The sequence below is a fragment of the Lissotriton helveticus genome, chromosome 5_1, assembly GCF_964261635.1.
Source record: "Lissotriton helveticus chromosome 5_1, aLisHel1.1, whole genome shotgun sequence".
In the NCBI taxonomy this organism is placed as follows: Eukaryota; Metazoa; Chordata; class Amphibia; order Caudata; family Salamandridae; genus Lissotriton; species Lissotriton helveticus.
In genome coordinates, this window is record NC_136065.1 from 287,801,776 (window position 1) to 287,827,861 (window position 26,086).

Genomic DNA, 26,086 nt, shown 5'->3' on the forward strand with positions numbered 1-26,086 from the left:
TGAGTTGAGCAAGAATTTTCAGCGCCATATTTTAAAATTTAACTAGGATGTCTGTGCTCATGAAAGGAACACTACCCCGTGGTCTGAATTAATTTTTCATGGTGAACAAAGGGAAACTTGTTTGCTGTATCCAGACATGTGCCTTTGCAGCCTAACCTTTTCTCAATTCTGTCTTCTATACTCTTTAGCGAACTTGAAGTTCGCTCCTCAGGTTATGTAAATAGCGTATCATTTTTCGTTATTGTAATGACATGAGATTATGTGACTTTTTGAAGAAATCATATTTTTGTTTTTTCCCTCACCCGCTTTGATTAGTGAAGCAGTGCTTAGCTTGTACAGGTCATGCTGGCACATGCAGAATGTGTCGCCGACGTGTGCAGGATGTAACAGCTTGCGCAAAATGAGACAGCTCGAACAAGACATTGCTGCCAATGTAGATTGGAGGTCCTCTTGTGGCTCCCCAGGCTTGTACAGGAGGGGGTAGGTTATGGGCCCTGCTGTGGTCTTTGCATGCCATGCAACAGCTATTTCAGCGTATAGCAGAGTTTTCTTAGGCAAATGTTCTGGCACTGAGAACCAGAACTAAAAAATACAGTACTATCACACCCTCCTAATGTCTTTTTTTCTATGAAGAATGTGACTTGTTTTTTTATTAGTGATCTTTAGGTATTGTGCTGGTCTTCTGACTTTGCCTTCTCTGCTGATGACCATCTGTGCTTTCTTAGTGATGTGAAAATTCTTTGAATCTGGTCTTCCCTGCGACCACCTCGTTAATATGTGGTCCATCCTCTCGCCTTCCCATTTCTTTCCAGGGCATTCTTTGACGCAGTTTGTCCGGCATTGTGCAGATCACTTCTTGAACAGTGAGCATAAGGAGATCCGGATTGAGGCTGCACGGACATGCTCCCGTCTGCTTACACCATCCATTCACCTCATCAGTGGACATGGTCATGTGGTCAGTCAGACTGCTGTACAAGTGGTGGCTGATGTGCTCAGCAAATTGCTGGTGGTTGGGATAACTGATCCAGGTAAAAGAAGCTCTGAGGTTTTTGAGATATTTCCCCTTTACAGCATTTGTAGCTCATGAGCGTAATACAACTGTGTAAGGGATCAATATCTCAGTTATGCGGTATGGCTGTTGTCCTGTATAAACATTGTAATATCTTATGGGAAATTGTGTTATCAATGCTTTTAAACCTTGTTGGATTCAGTGTTTGGTGCTTTTGTCATTCATTGTTGTTTCCTCATCATTTTCAACCCTTATTTATTTATATCTCATTAGAAACCTATGGTATGAGTAGCAACTTTTTGCTGTGTTAAAACTCCACTGTAAAGTAAGGGGAGGAGAACATAGCAGTGGCACCCATCAAACACTGAAAAAGGACGCTCGACATTGCAAGCATCTCTTATATAGAAAGACTAATAGCACAAGCCAATCAAAGGGCACTCTTGATCTGCTTAATCTTTGCTTACATATGAACCTTGCTACGTGGCATAGGAGCAGCCTGCGGCTGACTAACTCTGCAGTTTTCTTTTAGGGATTTTTGCTAGGAATCTTTTAAGTGTCATGCAGGTTGTGAGTAACCGCCTCAACCACCAGCCACTTGATTATCTCTTTAGGTAAAAAACCTTTGTGGCTGCATGCAAACTGGCAGTTTTAAATTGAGTCATGATTTCAGTTTCTGAAGTGAAGTTATCACACACCTAAGATCAGCCTTCCTGAACCAGCTAGTTGTCCAGCTGATGAGAGTGACACCTACATACAGAGATGCCATGATACTCCGAAGAGCTGGAATCCTATGTTTATGCCATAGAGATTAGGAGTTCTCTTTTTCCTCTGAATCAGCTATGGAGTGATGTGAGGACCATATTTAAGCCCAGACAAGGCTTGAAGTAAAATTGATTTAATGTAAGCATGCATACTCCCAAAAGTGAAACTAAAAAACTGTTTGTGTTACATTATCATCCATGGTCACCACAGACCTCCTATATTGACCAAGATCTCACTCTGTCTCATTTGAAACCATACAGACCAGTCTGGATGGGGATCTAGTGTCTGAGAGGTAGGCTACTGGAATACAGTGTTTTAAATATTGTTCTACAAAAATAAATAGCTATATTTTCCACTACAGAAATATTGTGAAGGTAAGTATTTAAAAGTAAGTATAGAATCACTATACTTAACTCCTTGTGTATGCACCTTGATTATATTTTTTTTGCTCAAGTTACGTAGATGTAAAGTTGAGAATACATCCTGTACTTTACTAATATATCATTAACCTCACAATATTTGGGTATTCGATTTTCTGGCTTTGATATTGCTGTAGCACACTATGTCTCTGGTCGATATTCTGCCATGCATCCGTCTGAGAGTTTAGTGAGGACTATAGATCAGTTTGGAGGTTGCCAAATCACATAGATGGCTATAGATCAGCGTGGAGGTAGCTTAGTCAGCCATGTGATAGAGGGAATGATTCACGCTTGAGGTATATTTATATATATATATATATATATATATATATATATATATATATATATATATATATATATATATATATATATATATATATATATATATATATATATATTCTGAGAAAACAGTATTTAGACTTTGGCTGGAAACAGAATTTGGATAAGCAAGAAAGGTTTTGACTATTGCTATTGATACATTTTTCTTGAAAGAGGTATTTTCGGGAAAGGGTGGGAGAACAATATAAACCAATGTGGTGGTGGGACACTCCTGACAGGAGATGCGCTGGCAATTGTTTTGATGGTAAATTATCTAAGAAGGAGGGGCAGGGAAATACTTAGCTGCGGAATGTTAGGAGATATTGGAGGAGGTACATTTGTGAATAGACCCACCTCCGGAAGCGCATATGTCAGACACACTGTGCTGATGTTGTGAGTAAAAATATCCTTTTTTGCAGATCCCGATATCCGGTACTGTGTACTGGCTTCGCTGGACGAGCGCTTTGACACTCACCTAGCACAGGCAGAAAATCTACAGGCACTTTTTGTGGCCCTGAATGATGAGGTGTTTGAGATCCGAGAGCTGGCTATCTGTACCATTGGGCGGCTCAGTAGCATGAACCCCGCCTTTGTCATGCCATTCCTACGCAAGATGTTAATACAGGTATAGTCAGGCGTGAAAAGTAACATTTTGAATCTATGATGATACTTCCGTTCATGGCTTTTAAATGGATGAGTGTGCAGTATCATGGGATTGGGATATGCTAGCTTTGACACAGCTAGAGTGCATCAACTTGCTTTGTCCTTGTGTGACTGTTGGGACTGTATGGTTACATGGATGTCTTTTGTTTTCCTGGAGCAGATTGTGGATTAGATGCTGTTTCTGGCAGCTGGCTATGTTTATGGCTGCTTAAGCCTCCACAGCTTGGATGTCTATGGCTGTATCAGTATTCAGCGTGTGTCAGTCGATGTGTGACAGCCTGTGAATAAAGGTTAAGGTTCTGAGATTGTTTATGGTCTGTTGTTAAAGGGCTCTTTTTGGCTGCTAGTCTTTTTATGGCTTCTATGGGCTTACAAGATAATGGGCCTGTTTGTCTTCTTGGTAGCATTTGGGTCCTTCTGCAGCTGTAAGGTTGTCTGTTTCACACATTCCATTAGGGGCTTTTGCTGGATAAAGGGCTGTCTGTGAAGGCCATTTATTATGTTTTAATACCTTATTGGCTTTTGTGTAGCACATTGTTGATTCTCTGTACCTTTAACAGTCTGTGCTTACTTTACATGTTTCTATCCTAGACTGGAGTCGGATAGTAATGACACGTATCAGTTATTGTGCTGTGGCTCATATCTCAGTGTGATAACAGTGTCTTGTTCATTGAGCATTGGTTGATGGAGTGATGTGGCTGATGAGAATAGCAGGTATTTGGTAGGCATACCTATTGCCAAGCAGAAAATTATTCAGAGCAGGACATGTGGCTGTATAAGATGTGTAGCTGGTTGTCTGGTTCATGGTTTTCTAAGCCTTTGCAAGGCGTTAGTGGTATTCTGTCGAATTAGCTCCTTGTGTTTGAAATTCGGATACCTCCACAGGGGGTACTGACATTGCAGCCTGTATTGTGTTGAATTGAAATGTAGTGTGTGTGTGTGGTGTTCTGACAAAAAAATATATGTTGGGTTTCAGAGCTACTATAGCGAGTAGTTCAATTAAAGGCATATGATATATGTATGTATGTGGTTTCTATAGCATGAACCTAGCCAAAAGGCAGCGGAGTGTCGTACAGGACCAAGGACAAGCATAACGTCAATGAGGGATAGGAGAGGAAGCTGGTTTGTGGATGGTTAATACATTGTGATAAATTTCATACCTTATTTTTGATCACTTGATTTTTTTTTTAATAAATGTTTTTTTTAATGTGTTGCTCAGCTTTACGCTGGAAAAAAATGTTGTTGTATCTTTCTGTGTAACAAATGCTGTGTGTTATATTTGGTTACTGTGATACTTTTATTGTGTGATGAATTAAGTTGTTCTATAAATTCATATGTTTATTTTCAACAGCGTAATAGTGTGTTGATTCATCACTGTTTTAGTAGTGGCTACACAGGGCATCTGTGGCTGCTTGTTGCTTCAGAGCTCTATGTCTGTGATGGACGTTTGTGGCAGCAAAGACAATATTTGGCTTTTATGATACTTTTTTGGAGAGAAGGACTTCAATCAAATGTTAGAATGTTTGTTTGGCCTTTCCCCCCGTCTCTGACCCTGATTGTATTGCTCTTTCTGATCTTGTTTTACTTTTTTTTTATTGTTGGTGGGCATATATTCTGACCCGCCTTGTCTGTGGGGTGGTATATCACCATCTGACATTCTCATTTTGATAACTTAACATGCTCACTGGTGCTGCAGATTCTTTTATGGGTGGTAATGAGAACTATATTTATGAAGAGTTTGTGTTCCCCTGCAGATTCTAACAGAGCTGGAGCACAGCGGTGTTGGAAGGAACAAAGAGCAGAGTGCAAGAATGCTGGGGCACCTGGTCTCCAATGCCCCTCGTCTTATCCGACCATATATGGAGCCTATCCTCAAGGTGAGATATGTGTCCTATGGCGTTGTGCTTGTGCTAAGGTTTATTCTTCAATAGATGAGGATTCTCACTACATTTCTTTGATTTCCCAGGCACTGACTTCCCCTCTTCCCCTCATTGTTATCCCTTGGTGTTTACTCACTCTTCCTATTTTTTGCTCTCCCCATTTCTGGCTTTCATCTGCTCCTCTCTGCCTGCTGCTCGCAGGCACTGATTCTCACTTTGTCCCTCTCTGCTCGCAGGTGTGGACTGTTATTCCACTGTAAGAGTCTCTGATCATCTGTTGCACACACTCTCAGACTCGCCTCTCATCACCTCATAGGTTCTGAATCTCATATAGCTCCTTGTTGGAAATGACTCGCTTGTTCCCTTTCGGATCCTATGAGATGCTCACTGTCACTCTACTCCTCCTGAGGGCTGAATTGCTCTCTTTACCCACCTACTTATAAAAGGCATATCGTACCCTTTCCAGCTATTTTAGGTGCAGAGCCACCTTAATCTAATCCCATCTACATTATTCATATTCAATGAGACTCACTGCTACCCTTTTTTTGCTTCTGGCCGTTGCAGACTGATCCTCCAACAACTATATTAATCACTAATTGCTCTCTCATGTGTTAAATCCAACTGCCCCCTTTTGCTCCTAGTGGGTGCTGTCCCCTTCCCTCAGACATTGATTCTCTATCCGACCCACTCTGCTTTTCACAGATACATGGCTCTACCCCATCCTCTTTCTGTTCTTATTGGCCATTTATTCTGCCTCCTCCTCTGTCTGCTGTTCACTGGCATTACAACTGCCCCTTGCTCTCTGTCCTCACAGACACTAACTTGTCTTCCTCTCTCTGCTCTCAGGCGCTGATCCTTAAATTGAAGGACCCAGACCCTAACCCAGGGGTGGTGACTGGAGTCCTTGCTACAATCGGGGAGCTGGCACAGGTAGGTGTACCCTTGAATGAAAATGTAATCTTTTGTGTCCTAGGATCTCATGTGCTCCTGGATTCCATAGGGTTAGTCAATCTTCCACAGACAAGAATATCCATGACAGAGATCGTGTAGCAGCCAGTGCAACACATTTTTAAAGTGGGGTACTATGAAGGGACTGGTTCTGCTTCCCGAAAGATCGAAGGGGAGCTCAGTCACAGAAGAGAGGCAAATACTAACTGCAAGCCTTTGTTTCTAGAAGATGACTCAGCGGGCTAGATTTGATAATTCCCAGTAAGCTTTTCTTTTGGGGGAGAGGCTGGAAGAGCTCTTGGTTAGTTGGAGGTGTTTGCTGGTAAGCTCTGCATCTTACGCGACAGTGATTGTAAATGTAGAGAAGTCTCAACTTAATCTGAATGTTTCTGCTAGTTTTAGGTAACTTGTATTTGCTGGAGGGGTTTGGTGTGTGTTGATTTTATAGACAGGTGTTCTATTAAACATAGTTACTTACTAATTACTTACTGGAGACGTCTGGTGGTTTATATGGGCTCTTGGTCTCAAGTCTTCACAATGACTACATCTGCTCAGTGGATATACAGGATACAAACTCCTATGTTTTAGTGTGTTAAAACTGCAGACTGCACCTACAGTTTATATAAGAGTATCAGCATCTACATTCAGCAAATTGCTGGTTCTCATATTGCGCTTTTGTCCACTCAAAATGTTCTTCTACTATCTTTATTTGAATAGATGTTTGCGGTTTGAGAAGGGCTCCACTTCAGGTCCTGGAATCCAAATTTGCACTTGTTCTTCTGACACAGTTCAATCTGTTGTTGATCTTGAGCTTCCCAAATTACTTTATGGTTCTATCGAGGATGGTCCATTACTTAAGATCTGTTTCTAGTGGTGCATTTGTGTGCCCCTTGCTTTACACAGAAGAAAATACACCTCTCTCCCTATGGTGCGCTATAATATTAAGCCATATGAATGAATGAAATGAAAATTAAACTTATATAGCGCGTAACTACCCTGAGGCCTTGCAGCGCTTTAGCCAGGACCGTTCTGACAACAGGATAGGGCGCTAATAAGCTTTTGCAAACAGATGAGTTTTTAGTTGTCTCCTGAAAGTCAGCAGATTGTTGTTCTCTCTCTGGGCAAGCGGGAGAGAGTTCCACATTCTGGCGGCATTGTGAGAAAATGAGCGACCACCCCAGCGGGCTTTGTTTATTTTGGTCGTAGTGGCCAGGTGCAATGCGCTGGATCGTAGGGCTCTAGAAGGGGAATAGAGAATGGCCAAGGGAAACATTATGGATGGGCCTGTCTTGCGAAGGGCCTTCTGAGCCAGGCACATAGATTTGAATTGTATCCTGGCTGCTACCGGAAGCCAGTGTAACTTCCTCAAGGCAGGTCTGGCCGACTGCCATCGAGGGATCTGGAAAAGCAATCGGGCTGCACAATTTTGGGTAACCTGGAGCTTATGTATTGCGGCCAGAGGGGCTCCAAGATAAAGTGCATTGCCGTAGTCCAGGCGGGAGAGGATCAGAGCCTGAACCATGATTCTCCTCGCCTGGAACGGCAATAACGGGAGGACTTTCCGGAGCATTTTCATAAGTCTGAAGCAAGTAGCAGATGTCTTGGTTGCCTGAACAGTGAAGTCGAGTGATCTGTCTAACCAGACTCCTAGGCTCTTTATCTGGGGTTTGGGGGAGGGGGAAGGACCGAGACAGGGGGACCAAATGGGGACCAGAATGGAAGGTGAAGGGTTCCCCAACAGCATAACCTCCGTCTTTTCCCCATTTAATCTAAGGCAGGAGAGCTCCATCCATCTGGCGACCGCCTCAAGACAGGTACTCAAAGTGCTAGACGACCCCTCAGCATTGTTCAATGATACCACAAGCTGAGTGTCGTCTGCATAGGTGACTATACGGACACCAAATGGATGGACAATCTGTGCGAGGGGCCTCATATAGACATTAAAAAGTGTGGGGCTCAGGGCAGAGCCCTGAGGCACCCCACAACTGAGTGGCTGTTTGGAAGAAACAACTTCTCCTTCAAAAACCTGGAAGAAGCGTTCCTCCAGGAAGGAAGTGAGCCATAACAGAGCCGCGCCCGACATTCCCATGCCACTAAGACGATGTAATAATGTGGCATGGTTAACCGTGTCGAAAGCAGCGCTAAGATCTAATAATATAATTGCCGCTTTTCCTCCCTGGTCTAATACGATTCTGGCCTCCTCAGTAACTGCTAATAGGGCTGTCTCCGTCCCATGTTGGGGGCGGAAGCCCGTTTGAGAAGCGCAGAGCAGATCGTTAGACTCAAGATGTTCCACTAAGATGTTATTAATGTGCTTCTCAAGCAGTTTGCTCATCCATGGCAACAGAGAAATGGGGCGGAAGTTGGCTAAATTATTCTGGTCTAGATGGGTTTTTTTTAAGAGTGCCTTGACCATTGCACATTTCCAGAATTTTGGAACAACACTTGAGGTGATTGAAGAATTTAGAACGTCCAGAATTGCTGGGCGAATTAGCTCCATGACCGAGGTAAGGACAGATGGCGGTGCAGGGTCCTTAGGAGAGCCAGAGGTGACTTTTGGGATTATTTTGTCTAGCAAGACCGGATCTAAGAGAGTGAACTTTTCCAGTGTACATGGGGGGAGTGTGTTGGGGCTTGCTACTGTTGTAGCCTCCAGGTAAGTTAGGTCATCGGTGAATGAGGAGTAGATGGTCTGGATTTTTTGATAAAAGAAAGATGCTAGGCTATTACAGCGGGCAAGTGCCCCATCTAATGGTGTTTGTTGGGGGGGGGGGGGGGGGGAGTGATCAATGACTTTGCTATTCGAAAAATTTCCTTGGGGGCATTGGCAGCTAAACTAATTTTAGACTCATAAAACTGTGCTTGGGTTGCCTTAATTTCAGTTTTATAGTGCCTGATAGCGGCTCTATAGTCTGTCTTCCTGGCCTGTGTGCGATCTTGTCTCCAATACCATTCCAATTTACGGCATGAAAGCTTCATGTCCCTCAGTCTCGGGGTGTACCAGGGGGCTACTTTTCGCCTTCTTATGCAGTATAAGGCTTCCTTCGGGAGAACTGAGTCAAGGGTGTTATCAATCCAATTATCAAAGTTGGCACTGGCTATGTCAGGACTTCGGAAGCTCACGTGCTGCAAGTGAATACCCCCACTCAGTGGAGGGGAGTTTTGACCACTTCCTGCCCAGGTATTTTTTAGGTTCCTGTGCGGAGAGAGGGGACTCTGTGATCCAGGTGATAGGTAACAGATAATGATCAGTCCATGGTAGTGGAATGGGAGGTTCAGTTTTTAACGTATCAATGTTACTGAACACATGGTCCAGGAGATGACCTTTATTATGTGTTGGGAGAAAACCCTTTTGAATCAAGTCAATTGCTTGAAGATTCAGCCGGAGGCTGTTGGCTGCTAAATCCTGTTGATCATCTAGATGGATATTTAGATCACCTAAAACGGTGAAGTTGGCCGAGGTAATTGCTAGATTGGCAGTTGGGTCTTCTGTATCTGATGTAAATTGACCTGGCGCTCCAGGAGGTCGATAGACCAAGAGGCCCGAGAAGGATAATTCTAGGGAGAACAGTAGGCTTCAGGCTGCATGTGTGACCTGCACAGTTCCAACTTGTGAAACACTGGGGCAAGTTGCTGGTCCACTAGTCCAAGCCTTTTCAATTGTACCCATCTCTTTTACCATCATTGAGATGGTAGCCTGAAGCTTCAGACGATTAGTGGTCTTGCCTCTTGCCCATCCTGAAAGGCAAAAATCTTACTTCCAATGTTTTTTTTTTTAACAATCATTTGACAAGGCCCAAATGGATCCGTCCACCTGGAGGTAATGCCAAACAGCCGACAGTATCTATCAGAAGAGTGCTACCTTCTCATAAATGCATTACAAATGCAGTAAACTCACACACCAGGTGTAGAGACAAGGGTTCAACAAATAATGTAACACTTTTGTCCTTAGTGTCATTAAAGTAGTGACTTCCCCAAAAATATGTGCAGACTGGCGGATTATGAATGAAACTGCTGGAGCCTGTCACGGCTATGGAGTGATAAGACTCTTGTTTCCATCTTACATATTTTCTTCAGACGAAGAGGCCAAATAAAAGAATACTCTCATGAGTTAGTCTTCAAGGACAGTGTTATGTCTGGGACGACTTTCCTGATAATGCATACTCTTTTACAGGTAAACCTGGCCTTAGTGTATGGCAACATGAGTGCACTTACTCTTCAGAGAGTGTATGTGTCAGTATTATTTTTTGAAAATAATATGGCGATCTCATTCATGCTGTAAACATTATCAATCAGGCTACAGGTTTTCTAGGTCCTAAACATCTCTCTCCCCTCTCTTACTCTTACACTCTCTATCTCTCACTCACGCACACACTCTCTCTCGCTTGCTCTCGCCTTCTCTCTCTCCCTTCCTCTCTCTCTCTCCCTTCCTCTCCCTCTCTCTGTCTTTCGCTCTCTCATGTTAGTGCTCTCATGGTGGCATATAGTCAGGCCTGGTTTGCAAGTTAACATGTCTGCTTTACCATGAAAAAGCCCAATCATATGAAAGCAACACAAGTTTTTTTTGTCGCTCCACAGAAGAGGGGATACTAGATAGAAAAAAGAAAGGTATATGGGAGAGGAAGACAGTATAACTTGCCCAAGTAAAAGCATGAAAGACGCTTTAGGCAAGATTAAGAACAAACAAACTGGAAGCAGTTTAATAAACAGCTGCTGAGAACAAGGACATACTGTATCTTTTGTAAGGGCCTGTAAGGGGCACTGACAGATTTGTATCGGAATATGAAAAGAAATGTACCAATAAGTAGGTTTTACAATGCATAGAAAGTATCATTACTTATTTAAGTATTTTTGTATAATGCTAAATCCTGGCCCCTTGCTACCTTTTCAGAGTGCTCAATGGTGTCTTTTTTCTAAGAAGCAGTTCAGTCCAAGAACTCCTGGTCGAATGTAGTCATTCTGATGAGGATAACGGACTAAAAGTAGACCTTAAGGCACTGGTATATGTTGATTATTGGTTTGTTGAGAGTTTGTAAGCTCGTTGTTGCACTATGTCGTAGTCGTACGCAAGGGTTACTGGTAAGAAGTGCAATTATTTATGTTCATGCCAAGGATGAGGGTATTGACACTGGGAAGGCAAGTTTGGGTGCTGTCCAGCGAAGTTCTAGGTTTTACTAGGGAATGAGAGTTTTGATTGATTTGTAATTAGTGAGCATAAAGAAGAAGCATGGTTTGCAGAGTCTGTGGGGGGGGGGGGGGGTTATTCCAACAGATCTGACCAGTGGGAATAACAAGGTGCTGCAGATTGTAGAATTTGGTAGGCATGACCTTTTACCTAATTGGGATAAAGTGGAGACTTTAAAGGACCATGTTAGACAACCCACTCTAATCTTGGCACAGCTGGGACTGTAGGGATGCATGCTTTTTCACTGACAGTATGGGGTCATAATTTAATCCACATACATTTGACAGGATCTCAAAGAGGATTGTCTCGATGACACCCAACCACATCTTCACAACCAGTGGTGTATGTCATCACCCTAGGTGTGATATGGTGGATAGAAACATCATTGTGTCTAATCACTTGAGTGTCCTGTTCTCCAAGGGAGAACGTCCTCCACCAGGAGGGAGACTGTCTGGGTGGTGACAGTGTCAAGATGTGGAAAGTAGATGGTAAAATTATCTCCTGTCCTCTAAGAGGAAATTTTACTAAAGATAGGGACAGGGATAATATTAAAGGCAGGGCGGTGTAGTGCAGATGGGTTATTGGTCCACGACATCTAGTGGTCTGGTCGACATGTTTTGGCCAGGCAGTCACCCCTACGGGTCTGAGGCCTTCGTCAGGACCTTGTTTATGTGAAACCTAGACTTTAGGGAATCCCTTGTGTTAATGTGTGTAAGGCAACTAACTTACAGGTCTTTATTCAGGGTTAGTACTCTGCCGGGAGTAGATCTTTAGTTATAGGCGTAGCCTTTAGCCTTTCAGGACTGGAGAGATCGGAACAGCAGTACGCTGGACGGCTGTGTACCAAATCCTGATAGACTGATCCATGGCCTACTGTATTCCATGGTGCACTTCCATAATCCCCATAAGGCAAAAGAGTGCACCATATCACACCTAGGGTGATGACATACACCATTAGTTTTGAAGACATGGTTGATGGTCTTCGACACAATCCTCTTGGAGAACCTGTCAAATGTATGTGGTTCTCTCTCCTTTTGATAAGGGATATCGCAATGGAAAGCTGGGTGAACTTCGGGTTCTCTCTCTCCCCCTTCTGATTTAGGGCATAATTTAATCGCCTGGCATATCAGGGGTATGGATAATGTTACATAGAGGCATAATGTGGAGGTATATGCTTGGACATGTTCAGTTCCAGTGTTACAAGATACCCATCTCATTTATGAGTAACATATGAAGTTAATCAAGACATGGAGGGGTCAAATTGTTTTGGCCATGGTGTTCTCTCTTTCCATTGGTCGTAGCCCTAATGATTCAACTCATCTGTTGATTAGAAAGTAGATGGTGAGTGAGGGCCTATCACCTACTGGCAGGAAGACGATTGGCTCGTATACATGAAGGTTCATGTGGAGGCAACTCAGATTCTCCTTGATTATGTATCTGTTGTGGTGTCCTGCTGCAAGGCAAATTGCATAGTGTTTATTTCTTCTAGAGGCTTGGTTGTTTCAAACAAAGACAGTTTTTGGTAGTACTGTAAGAATTTTTACTGTGCAGGTTGGAGCCAGTCTCTCCTGTTTGCTGAAGGGATGGCTCCTATGTTACCTGTATGTTGTTGCTGGTGCAAGGGAGCACTCTATGGTTCCTGTTAATGGTTGGTGAAATGTCTCTATTGCCTGTAGCCTTTGCTGGGAGGTGAGAATCTTCTTTATGTTTCCCTCTTTCTCTGATGAGTGAAAGTTTCGGTGGGCACATTCTTCATGCCCTAAGTGTTATGCTTTCAGCCCTCAATGATTCCGATAGATAGTTATGAATCTTTCGATATTTGCAGCATGTGTTTTCTGTGGAGCAGGAGCACTTACATAACATAGAAGTGTTAACTAGTATAATCAGACTCTGTTACATGAAGATTTTTTTGGTTTCAGTGAAGTCCCATTTTTGTTACCTGCATATGTTTGGAACAAGGTATCTCTGTCACATGGAGGTGTTTGCTGATTTGGGGTGGGTGAATAGTCACTGTTGTCTATTACCTCCTTATAGTTGCTGATTTTGAGAGCAGTCTGCATTTGCATCAATTTATTCATTTTAAGAGACAGTTTGCTGTTATGTGTAGATGCTGTTTGGGAGCTCTGTGTGTTTAGATGAATTTCTGACCCAGTGTTGATGGATGTCTATGTTTCCTAACAATGTTTGCTTTAGTTAGTAAGGACCTCTGTGTAAAGTGAGTGTTTGCTAGTATAGGAGGTGGCTTTCTCAGTACAGGATTCTTAATCTTCCCTCAAATCCCTCTTTTTTTTCAGGTCAGTGGTCTTGAAATGAGGAAGTGGATGGACGAGCTATTCCCCATTATCATGGACATGCTGCAAGACTCCTCACTTCTTGCCAAACGACAGGTAAGCAAGCGTAGTGCACACGCATCTTTGATTTTCTATGTCTGCTACATGTAGACAGTGTTTAGGTCAGCATTATGAATCCTGTTCTAATTGAGATTCAGCCATAAACGTGAGTTTGTTGCCCAATCAAGAGTACGAGTTTTGCGGGAAATTCTGCACCCTTGGATTTTTCCCTTCACATTTTGCCAGAAAAACATGGTGTAATGTATAAGCAGGTAAAAGTGATTTGAATGAGTGGAAAGCTTCAGAAATCTGTGGAACTGATAAAGACTTCTAGCCACAAATCCCTGCCATAGAATTATCTTCAGGCTTCAGACTGGATCCGGAAATGTTTTCATGAGCAGTACCCCTGCATGCCGGTAGGTGGAATCGTTCGGCTCCGCGTGGCATTGTTGTCCACTCCAGAAGTGACATGCACGGTTCCTATATAGGCTCCATCCCAGTACATAGACGTCAATTATTTTTTTCCCGCGCCAGTCACCGCAAATCCGGAAGGAGCTACCCCCAATAATGTTTTTGACTGACTTTTTTCAACTTTGATAAATTTTTTTGAGAATCTTTTCCTGGTGTGGCAAGATGTCATCTTGGAAAACATTATTTACAACAAGGGGTGGTGATGGACAGAGTCTCTGAATTAAGCAGAGTACTCTCACCCAGTCAAGAGATCAGGGCTAGATCCAACACCGTTTTTTAGCTCATTGCACCATCCCAGTTTCAGAACCTGGCTGTATGCAAATTAGTCTGTCCCTGGCCCAGTGCATCATGGGAACAGGGCAGACCAGACTACAAAAGCCAATTCTTACACTGGGAAGGAAACAAGCTTCCGGGGACCGGTTTCTGCCATTTCAGGCGTCTTCGGCCCGGCTTGCTTGAATCCTGATGGTGCAATGAGCAAGGGACTCACATCTGAGTATACCCTTCCACGCTTAGGGTTGACAAAATTATTTACAACAAGGGGTGGTGATGGACAGAGTCTCTGAATTAAGCAGAGTACTCTCACACAGTCAAGAGATCAGGGCTAGATCCAACACCGTTTTTTAGCTCATTGCACCATCCCAGTTTCAGAACGTGGCTGTATGCAAATTAGTCTGTCCCTGGCCCAGTGCATCATGGGAAAAGGGCAGACCAGACTACAAAAGCCAATTCTTACACTGGGAAGGAAACAAGCTTCCGGGGACCGGTTTCTGCCATTTCAGGCGTCTTCGGCCCGGCTTGCTTGAATCCTGATGGTGCAATGAGCAAGGGACTCACATCTGAGTATACCCTTCCACGCTTAGGGTGGACAAAATTATTTACAACAAGGGGTGGTGATGGACAGAGTCTCTGAATTAAGCAGAGTACTCTCACCCAGTCAAGAGATCAGGGCTAGATCCAACACCGTTTTTTAGCTCATTGCACCATCCCAGTTTCAGAACCTGGCTGTATGCAAATTAGTCTGTCCCTGGCCCAGTGCATCATGGGAACAGGGCAGACCAGACTACAAAAGCCAATTCTTACACTGGGAAGGAAACAAGCTTCCGGGGACCGGTTTCTGCCATTTCAGGCGTCTTCGGCCCGGCTTGCTTGAATCCTGATGGTGCAATGAGCAAGGGACTCACATCTGAGTATACCCTTCCACGCTTAGGGTGGACAAAATTATTTACAACAAGGGGTGGTGATGGACAGAGTCTCTGAATTAAGCAGAGTACTCTCACCCAGTCAAGAGATCAGGGCTAGATCCAACACCGTTTTTTAGCTCATTGCACCATCCCAGTTTCAGAACCTGGCTGTATGCAAATTAGTCTGTCCCTGGCCCAGTGCATCATGGGAACAGGGCAGACCAGACTACAAAAGCCAATTCTTACACTGGGAAGGAAACAAGCTTCCGGGGACCGGTTTCTGCCATTTCAGGCGTCTTCGGCCCGGCTTGCTTGAATCCTGAATCGTTTTTGGCCACTATAGGTGTGGCAGGGTATACTCAGACATGAGTCCCTTGCTCACTGCTCCATCAGGATTCAAGCAAGCCAGGCCGACGAGGCTGAAATGCCAGAAACCGGTCCCCGGTAGCTTGTCTCCTTTCTGGTGAAGAATTGGCTTGGTAATTTGGTCTGCCCTGTTCCCATGATGCACTGGGCCAGGGACAGACTAATTTGCATATAGCCAGGTTCTGAGCTGGGATGGGGCAGTGAGCTAAATAACGGTGATGGATCAAGCCCTGATCTTTGGACTGGGTAAGAGTGGTCTGCTTAATTCAGACACTCTGTTCATCACCACCCCCTTTTCTGAATCTTGGAAAACAAGCTTCAAGCCCTGCGTGCCTTTGATTATGTCGGTGACGGAACCGCATCAATTTTGCGTCTGGTGCTGCAAGCGTGACCACAACGTGAACACCGACATTGACTGCTGTGCCATGCACTCCTAGACCTTGAGCGAACACTCCCGCAAGCTCCTAGCCTTGCGATGCCACCACGGTCTCGATCCCGGTCGAGAGAAAGGTCTGGGGATGGGTTATGGAGCAAAAGATTCTGTTACACTCAAAATCGTCCTCGGACAAGTCCCACAGCAAAAAGACAAGTAAGAAGTTGAAGAGGTCTTCACCTTTGCCCTGTCCGTCAAAGTCATCTAACGAGACGAGGGTGCATCTGCATTCGAGGCCTGGCTCCGCTGTTGAGCCTGCGCCTGGACCGGCTTCATTCCTTCCCGGATTTCTGGGAGCCAGAGCAACCCCCATCCAACTTTGTGAGCTCTATGAGGCATGCACCTCATATTTGGGCGTTCCATTCCTGCTGGCGTGCCTTCGAGCACCGCAGGGTCGGGAGAGACCCCTACTGGTTCTCCGCTTGTGGTTTCATCCCCAGCTCCAGTTGGGCCCCTTGGATTCACGGATGGATCCGGTCCACCGCTGGTCGCACCATCTCAACCTTCCCCGACCCCAATGCTGATGCTCCCAGTGCCGCTGTCTCCATTCTCATCCCTGCCTCCGACACGGCGCCGGAGGGTCGTCGTCTGACTCTGGCACCAACTGGAGCCCTGCCTTCCAGGTTGGACCCCGAGCCCTATTCCTATGGATTGGGACTCGGGGAGGATTGGAAGAGGTAGCTCCTAGACCCTAACATGGACTGGTGTGAGGAATCGGGGGACATTAGCTCACTTAACTGCTCTCCAGATACCGGCATTCTCTCTCCTCCTACGGTGGCTAAGGAAGAGGGAGCTTCTTTTGCTATGGTGGTGAGAAGGGCGGCCGAGGTCCTGGACCTTAGCCTTCCGTCAGCGGCAGTCAAGAAGTAACGTCGTGACAGAGTTGCTTCAGCCAGGAGTGAGCCCTCAGAACTGCTTCCCCCATTTAATGAAACCGTCAAAGACGTCCTGCTGGGGACATGGTCTAAACCTTACACAGGGTCTCATGTGAACAGGCTGATTGCTTGCTGTTATGGCGTCTGTTAGACGGGGACCCAGAGGGTCGGCCGAATACTGAGGGAGAGGTCTCCGATGAGGACCGTCTCCGGCGATCGTACAGACAGGGCACTTCCCTCCCCACAGATAGACACCACACAAGGATGAGTTCAACACTTTATATAGGGTTCGTGCGGCAAGGTTATCAATGATACAGGAGATATCGGACTCGAGGGTCCTCTCAGTTTTAGTCTCTGTAGGGCAAGGGGGTAGCGGGACAGTCTTGGTGCCGGGTCGACACAGGAGGTGGTAGGAGGGGAGCTCACAATCCTCGAGCTGAGGGGTCGGCAAGGTGGGGCCGCGGCAGCGCCAGCAGGCCACGACGAGGGTTTCACGAGGCAGAGGGCCGCGGCAGCGCCAGCAGGCCAAGACGATGGTTTCACGAGGCAGAGGGCCGCGGCAGCGCCAGCAGGCCAAGACGACGGTTTCACGAGGCAGAGGGCCGCGGCAGCGCCAGCAGGCCAAGACGATGGTTTCACGAGGCAGAGGGCCGCGGCAGCGCCAGCAGGCCAAGACAATGGTTTCACGAGGCAGAGGGCCGCGGCAGCGCCAGCAGGCCAAGACGATGGTTTCACGAGGCAGAGCTACGGCAGCGCCAGCAGTCTGTCAAGTATGAGTTCTCTCGGGGCCTCTCGACTCCAGGATACAACTGCCTTCCTGGTCTGGCACTGCCCCAGTTATAGGTCTGGTCCCCTTTTGATGTCCGGACCCTCGCGCCTGGGGGCCGGGAGGTCCGGGATGAGGGAGTCCAGACACCCAGCAGGGGGGTGGAGCCAGCGCCCAGGGCGGCCGGGGGTGATCGACACCTGGCGGAGGAGAGCCGTTGACGATTCCTTCTCCCATTGATCCGCCAAGTGGTTGTTCTACCTCCTGGGGGGAGGTTGGTGCCTCGATGTCGGGGCCGGCCCAGGCCCAGGGTTAGGGTCGAGTTGAGGCCACGCGGCCTCGTGCTGTAGTACCCAAAGATGGCGGCTGGGCCGGGGTCATGGTGTGGATGGTGACCAGGGCCAGCCGGTTCCGGAGCTGGAGTCTTGTTGTGGATGGATTGCGGATTACTTCGAGGGTCGCCGGGGGCTCTGGCTGGGGATTCCGAGAGAGCCAGGGTCCGGGCCCCGTTGTGGGGAGGGGGGACAGCCCGACCCCGCGGCCTGTCCAACAGCGTTGCCCCGGGGGACCCTAATTTCCTCATACAACACCCTACCCCGGAGAGTTTGGGGGTCCAAGCTTCCACCTCCCATGTAAATCCCTGCGCATTCCCTACCACTACACCAGATAGGGAATCCTAGTGGCTGGCTACCTTAGGAAAGAAAATCTTTCTTTCACTACCCTGGCACTGCCGTCTGTGAACACTGCTTGTCTTTTGGGGCGTTACTTCCATGCACTGTGGGATTCGGTTGCGCAGATGCTGTCCATGTGTCCGGTGGAGGGCTGGACCCTACTTTCCCAAGGTACTACAGCAGAAGTTCGCGATCCAATGTGTTCTGGACAAGACCAACTCGCTAGGCAGAGCAGTTTCTTCATCGGAAGCCTTACGGCACCTCGCCTGGCTGAGAACTGCTGGCTTTTTCATGGATGTCAAATCATTGCTCATAGACATGCCCTTTGATGGTTCCGTCTCTTCGGAGACAAAGCAGACTCAGTGCTGGATCGCTTCAAGGATAGCAAGGCTACGGCCAGGTCCTTGAGCTTTTTTATGGCCCCTCTTCAACCTGAGTCCGCCTTTGCTCCTTTCGAGGCCACAGAAAGGGCATCCAGCCGCTTGTTTACTCACGCAGCCTCCATGGCGCTTAAGCTTCTCTGCATGGCTGAGGATGTTATACCCACAGACCCTGTGGTTCGGGCAGCCAGAGGTCTGGTCAGTCCACCACCACACCGGCAGCCGCAGCCTCCTAACCCCTTTAGTTTGCCCTCTTACCATCATGGACATCCAGTGGGAGTGCAGGATATGCCATCACCTGCTGCACTGGAGGTCAATAACATCAGACCGCTGGGTTTTTCAGATTGTACGATGGAGCTTCTCCCTCCCCTTCGTGACCTCCTCTCCACCCATGCCACCCGCTTGCGTCAGGAAGTGACAACTCACTTGGCCAAGAGAGCCGATGCTAGAAGTAGGTTGTGGTTGTTATTCCTGCTACTTTCTGGTGCCCAAGAAGGACAGAGGCTTTTGTCCTATCCTAGACCTGCTCCCTCTTATTTTCTCCATCAAAAAGGATTTGAGCATGGATTTCCCCTGTCTTCCCTGGATCCAGGAGATTGGATGTAAGAAGCCGGGTTTCTGTTGCAGTAGGACCCCCCCACACACATATTTTTTGTGAGATTTCTGATGCACTTTGACTTGATGTGCCCTGGGTCCCTGCCAATAAGGTTCCCAGGGCCTGTGTTCTTTCCCCAAACTGTACATTGCTATTTACAATTAGTGCCTCTCTGACCACATGTTAGTCCCTTATAAAAGGTACCATGGGTACCTAGGGCATTGTGACCAGAGAAGGCCTCTAAGGGCTGCAGCACATATTGTGCCACCGTTGGAGGTCCTGTACCTTAACACACACACTGCCATTACAGGCTGTGTGTTTTGGTGCAGAGAAAAGTGAAGAGTCGACATGTCACACATACCTGTGGGCCATGCCTGAAACTCACTGCCTAGGGTATAGGTAAGACACCCCTCTAGCTGGTTGAACTATACCTCTGATGAGGGTATAGTTGCATGAGCACTGTACCCCTACAGTGTCTAAGACCATTCTTAGACATTGTAAGTGCAGTAAAGCCATATAAGAGTATATGATCTGGGAGTTTGTCATTACGAACTCCACAGCACCATAATGGCTTTACTTAAATGAAAGCTTGGTAGCATGAATGGGAAGTTTGGTAGCAAATGTCTCTACATAATAAACCCACACTAATGCAAGCGGAGGATTTATTATACAATGCACTCAGGGGGCATCTTAGAGATGCACCCTAAAAAACGACCAGCCTTTGGTGCGCTCCCTAACTGGTAAACACCAGGCTGCCTCCACAAGACATGTTTCTGGACCCCTGGAGTGGGAGCCTCAGCTCCCTGGGCCAAGAGACAAAGCCTTTTCTGGGTGGAGGTGTTCACACCCTCCCCCAGGTCAGGCAGAGCTATCTATGGCAGGGGAACTTCAAAGGCCTTGCTGCCTTTTGTAACACAACCCCCAGTCCTGCTATCAGGAGCTGGCCCCCTCCCTGTATCACCCCCTTTTCGGTGGAAAGACAAGTGGGTAAAATTAGAGCAGCCCAGAAGGTGTGCCCATCTCTGCCAACCCCACCCCTCAGGTGGGGGAGGCGAGGTGATGCCCACTCTTCAGTGCCCGCCATCTTGCAGAGACTCCAATCAGGATTAGGGAATGTGCTCTCTCCGCCACGTGAGGTGAGCACACCAAGGGTATAGTCACCCTAAAGTCAGTAGCCCATTGACTACTGACCTCGAGACCCCTAAAACACCCCCTAAACACATTATTTAGGGGCCAGCCCGAAACCAAGAAGACCGATTCCTGCAGCCTACGAAGAAGAAAGACGAAAGAAGACACCCAGCAGAAGAGATTGCAGAGAAGAACTGACTTGGCACCAGCCCTAGTGGACCGTCTGCAGTTTCCAGAGATCCTATGGCAAAAGTCACCTTGTCCTGCAGCCAGCGACCTCCAGAACCCCTGGGAGGACTGACTGCCTTCAACAAAGTCCGGATCGTCTGCGAACAGCAGCTATGTTCAAATGAATAACCAAAGAAAGACACCAAGCCTGCAGAGGATAAAAAACAACAACGCCTGGAACCACTACCACACCCGACGCCTAAGGCCAGAGTACAAGTGTTCCACCGTTCTCAGCGAGGTCCATAAGCTCTCCAGAGTCTGAGTCAACTGTGGGTTGACCCCTCCAGGACTTCCCGACATCGCCTGCAGCCTCTGCACGGAGATCCAACCAACTGCAAGTGGCCCGTTAGGTGAAATCCGACCTCAAAAGGCACACCTGCATCCAGTCGCCCTGTGCCCTGGAGAAGAGAACCTGAGGTGCACCTATGTCCCCAAGCCCTCCAACTTACCTGTCCAGCAGTTAGTTCCTCCCGGAAGACTTCCTGGACCGAGCCTGCAGTCAAAACCGGCAACTCCCATTGAAAACAACAGGACACCCAACACCAAATCAACACTCTGCACCCAGCCGCCCCTGTGCGGCTGTGGGTGCACCTTGTGTGCTAACTCAGATCCCCCTTGCCCTCAGCTTAACCCTAGGAGCTTGGCTCCCTCAACCCCGTGAGCAGCCACTAACCGGAGGACCCCTATACCCCATTGGATAAAGTTGGGCCTCAGCACTCTGCACCCGGTTGCCCTAATGCCGCTGAGGATGCTCTTTGAGTGCATCCTTGACCCTGGGTAACGGTGGTTCTAACACCGGAAATTCAACTCCCAAGGCTGAGTACTTACCTTAACACCGATAACTTGATTTTCTCCCATAAGATTGCATTGACTGCTTTTCTGTGAAAAAAGTTGTGTGGAGATGAAAAGTGTATGAAAATGTAATAAACTGTGTTTTGGTAAAAACTGACTTACTTACCTTTTATGCAGGAAATGTCCCAGGGTGATATCTAGGCATATCACATTGAGTAGAAAAAGTAATCCTGAAAAGTATTCTGCAATGAAATCCCAAAAGTAACTGCAAAGTAATTTGAATTATTTCTGAACATGTGATCTACCTGTAACAAAAACTGCATTCAGACTGTATTTAACTGCATTATTCTTGCAAAGCACTATTACACTTACCTGCACTGGACCTGGCTTGGTTCTAGAAATAAAATACAACTAAATAATATTTTTTATAAAAACAAATTGGTCAGAATTCAGTCTTTGAGTGTGTTAAATTATTTTTTGCATGAGTGTGTACAATAAATGCTTATCACTACCCTCTGATAAAGCCTTACTGCATGCCCAGACTACCACAAATCGAGAGTAAGGTATTATCTACTTTAGCCTCTGCCTGCCTTTGGGGATCCCCTGGACTCTGTGCACACTAAACTTTTGGTAGCTTCTGACTTGCATTACACATTCTTCCACATTCCCGTCCCGCCTGCCCACAGGCATTACCTACAGTTCATGTTAGACCATGAGCACTGTCAGTTCACCGTGCTCCCTTTTGGCCTTACAAGCGCTCTTCAGGTGTTAACCAAGGTGATGGTGGTAGTTGCTGCTTATCTGCAGGGATCAAGGGTGCCATTCATCCCTTTGATTAACCATTTGATGTTGAAGGTGGGTCAACCTAGGCTGTCGTCTCCCACCTCCATACTATGGCAGACCTCCTGCACTCACTGGGATTCACAATCAACATGCTGAAGTTACACCTGACTCCCTCTCAGATGCTTCCTATCAGCTGAGCTGTTCTGGACATGGTGTAGTTTCTGGCATATTCTCCCGAACGGCAAGTCCAAGATATTCAGACTATGATACTGATGCTTCATCCTCTATCATGGATTTCGACTGAGACTGATTCTGAGGCTACTGGGCTCATGACCTCCTGCATTCTACTTGTGACACTGTGCCCGATGGCATATGGGGCTCTGCAGTGGGACCTGAAGTTCCAGTGGGCGCAGCATTAGGGGAATTTCTCTGGCCTGGTCCAGAACTGCAAAAGATCTCCAGTCGTGGTTAGCAAACCGCAATTGGGTCAGCGGCAGACCCCTCGCCCTTCCTTAACCGGATCTAACCGCGGTGACCGATGCGTCACTCCTGGGCTGGTGCGGCCATCTGGGAGAGGTGGAGATCAGAGGCCAGAATTTAAACTCTACATCAACCTGCTGAAGCTCCGGGCAATCTGGATGGCATTAAAAGTCTTTCTACCTTCCATCAAGGAAAGGCTAGTGCAGGCGTTCACAGATAAAACCGCCGCCATGTGGTACTGCAACAGATGGGTGATTGGGGTCATGGTGTCTTTATCAAGAGGCCCTGTGTCTCTGGACATGGCAGGAATGTCAGGGCATTTCCCTGGTGTTTCAACACCAACCGGGCTGTATGATTGCCAGGGTGGACAAACTCAGCTGAAGATGCCCAGCAGATCACGAATGGCATCTCCATTCGGACTGTTCCTGTATGGATTTGGCATGAAGTTGCAGTAGAAGCATGGTGGGAGAAGGACTGCATGGGGGCAGCAGTTGCTTCGAGTGTTATGTATACTCTCTCAAACTTGCATTGTGGTTTCATGAGCACTGATATGATGTTCATCATATTAAGAGCTACCACTACACCGTACCCTGCCTACAGATGTATGTGTTATTGAACATATCTATAAAATGTTTTTTTTAAAATTCTCTATCAGAATAACAGGTTACTTACCTTTGGTAACGCCATATCTGGTAGAGACTCTATCTAGTCACAGATTCCTTACAGACCCACCCATCCTCCTCGTTCTTCTAACTGATTTCTAGGGACAGGGCTGTTCCCCTTTCTGGGCCCTAGTTTTCCAGACAAGTGTTCTTCGTGGCTTTGCGCTCCAGTCGTGGAAAGTCACGAAAAGAAACTGGTGCTAGCACACTGGTGTGGCACCTATATAGGCACTGCTCACGTCACTTCCAGCGCTGATGACACTAACGGCCTACCGGCCTACAAGGGCACTGCTCACGAAAATATTTCTGGATCCAGTCTGGCGCCTGAGGATAATTGTAAGGGAAAGCATCTGCGTCAAGAATAGAGTCTATCAGATAAGGCGTTACTGAAGGTAAGTAGATTTTTCTTCTAGCGCATTTTTAACACCGTAACATGTGATTGAAAGGGAATTTTGCACCTGGTAATTCCAGAGTGTACGATTTCAGAGCCAAAATCAGGGGCACTCTTTATGAGGCGTTTCGTAGTTGTAGGAGGCTGGCTTAGTATATGGTGCACACTTATTTAAGTGAGGCACCTTATACTAATCCAGGCAACCTGTATGGTGATTTTAGAGGTTTTTTACAACCTTTGAAAGCTGTCAAAGTGGTAGTTGTAGAAAGCAGCCTTCAGGCTTAACCTGAAGCAGCTTGTTTTTCCAGTTGAATCATGTAGTGTAGGTCAAATGAAAAACTACTACCCAGTGTATATATAAAAATATGTCTATTTATTACACAACACTCACTAACACATTGTTATATCTCCTACCTGGAGCTGTAAACACAAATACACAATAATACTTCATGTGCAAATAGGGTAAGTAAGCACAATATAACGTGGTCTCCAGGGGGAGACCAAAACATATACTAAAAAAGTGGGATGCGAACTGCGACCAAAGTCGGGACTTGGACCAGAAGACTCAGAGGAGATGGGGACACAAGGAACCACCCAAGGTAAGTACCCCGGAACCCCATGGAGGCTGAGTGCAGAGTGGAAACAAAGCCACGTGTCCAAAAGAAGTCAAGGGGGAAGTTGTAATTTTGAATAAGGACCTTTCCCTGTGGACCCTGAAGAAACTCAGTGGAAGACAGAAGGTTGGAGAGTCACCCCACTTGTGGATATCCAGGAACTAGGATACCTACACCAGGGAAGCTGGGTGCATAGGTGCGAAGTGACGTCGGAAGCTGCCGTAGACCCCAATGGAGAACTTCAGGAAAGATACAGCTGGAGAAGACTGTGCAAGAGTCCGGTGGAATCCAAGGGTTGATTCTTGAAATGAAGAACCTGTAAGCAGAGGGGATAGTGTCTGTGCCACTCGGAGGTACAGAAGAGCAATGCCCACTGATGACGGACGGTTCAGGAGAGTTGACTGTGACCTTGTTGCTGCCACTGTGAGGACCAGGCGATGCTGAGGAAGACCAGTAGCGGTGCACGAGCTGTCCCATGTCAGAAGTCCAGAACCAGGGTGTCGGTGTCCGGTGGGAGCACCAGCAATCCTTGGGAGCTGCAACAGGCGTGGAAAGCAAAGAAGGAGCAACATTGGGACCAGCAAGGTCTAAAGGACTCACCACAAGCAGGGAGTGAGAGCAGGTCTGAGCCAGCAGGTGAGCCCACTAGAGCAGAAGATGACCCTCAAGAGAACCCACAGGCCAAAGGCACAGGAGTTACAAGACGACCTCGAGCAGCTCACCAAGAAGGAAGACCCACGGTGCAGAGGATGCGGGAGGAAGCTTTACTTGGCAGGAAGAGATGCTGGAGCTTCTTGTAGCCTGGAGATCTCTGGAGTGCAGAGCCAACAAGCCTTGGCAATGGCAGGTCGACACGGTGCACAGGGGTTTGGTCCCAGCGGTTCCGACAAAGGATACTGTCCTCAAAGTTGTAGAAAGGACAGGGCAGGCCTCGAGGGAGTTGCGGAACCACCACATGTGTTGCTGAGCCTTTCGAAGTCCGTGGCACGTCAGGAGCAGCAGACCAGTCCACTTTGTTGCAGTGCCTGCAGATGCAGAGAAGTGACTCCTTCACTCCAAGGGAGATTACTTTTGGTGTCCTTGATGACCACAGGTCTGGTAAAGATCCTGGATGAAGCACGACACAGGCGATGAAGAAGACTTGCAGAACAGCAAGACCAGGAGTCTCTGTTCCAGGCGAAGTCCAGGTGTCCAGATGGTCGAAGGGTGACATGGTTTCAGGCTTGAATCTTGTCCCGCGACGAATCTGAAGAGTCACCCACAGGTAAGCCCTTAAGTACCCTACGGAAAGGGTTGGATCTACTAAAAGGTCCCTTATAGAGGAGGGGCTGGACAGAGGGGAGGATACTCCCATGTCCTTTGTCCAGTTTCGTGCCAGAGCGGGAGCCAAGGGCTCCCAGAACTTGTTCCAACTGTAGTATGCAAGGAGGACACCAAATGTGCCCTTCAAAGCAGTCTGGTGGCGCTGGCAAGCGCCCCCTCCACAGCCCAATACACTTAAGTCCTGTCTGGGAGGGGGTCATACATCCCTGCGACTGGAAACCAATTGTTCTACCTTCCCCTGCTGGAGCTTGGCTCAGCGGCAGGAGGGCAGAATAGTGTCTGTAGTTGGCAGCAGCACTAGTTTGCTGTCAAAACCCTGACAGGCTGTAACCAGGAGTACAAGGGATACCCTAAGGGAGCCCCCCAGGTACATGGGATTATACTTCCAACAGTGGCATTAGTTTTCGGGTTTGATTCTAACATGTTTGAT

At 47.0% G+C, this 26,086-nt stretch overlaps 1 protein-coding gene across 2 annotated transcripts in view; it reads left to right on the forward strand.

Moving 5' to 3' along the window:
* Window positions 1-26,086, forward strand: part of MTOR (mechanistic target of rapamycin kinase) — an 865,133-nt gene that overhangs the window by 194,440 nt on the left and 644,607 nt on the right. For both annotated transcript variants that reach the window (XM_078642233.1, XM_078642234.1), the window contains exons 12-16: window positions 813-1,028; window positions 2,928-3,133; window positions 4,926-5,048; window positions 5,898-5,981; window positions 13,479-13,571. In XM_078642233.1, the coding sequence (XP_078498359.1) occupies window positions 813-1,028; window positions 2,928-3,133; window positions 4,926-5,048; window positions 5,898-5,981; window positions 13,479-13,571 (722 nt within the window). The remainder of the gene's footprint in view (window positions 1-812; window positions 1,029-2,927; window positions 3,134-4,925; window positions 5,049-5,897; window positions 5,982-13,478; window positions 13,572-26,086) is intronic.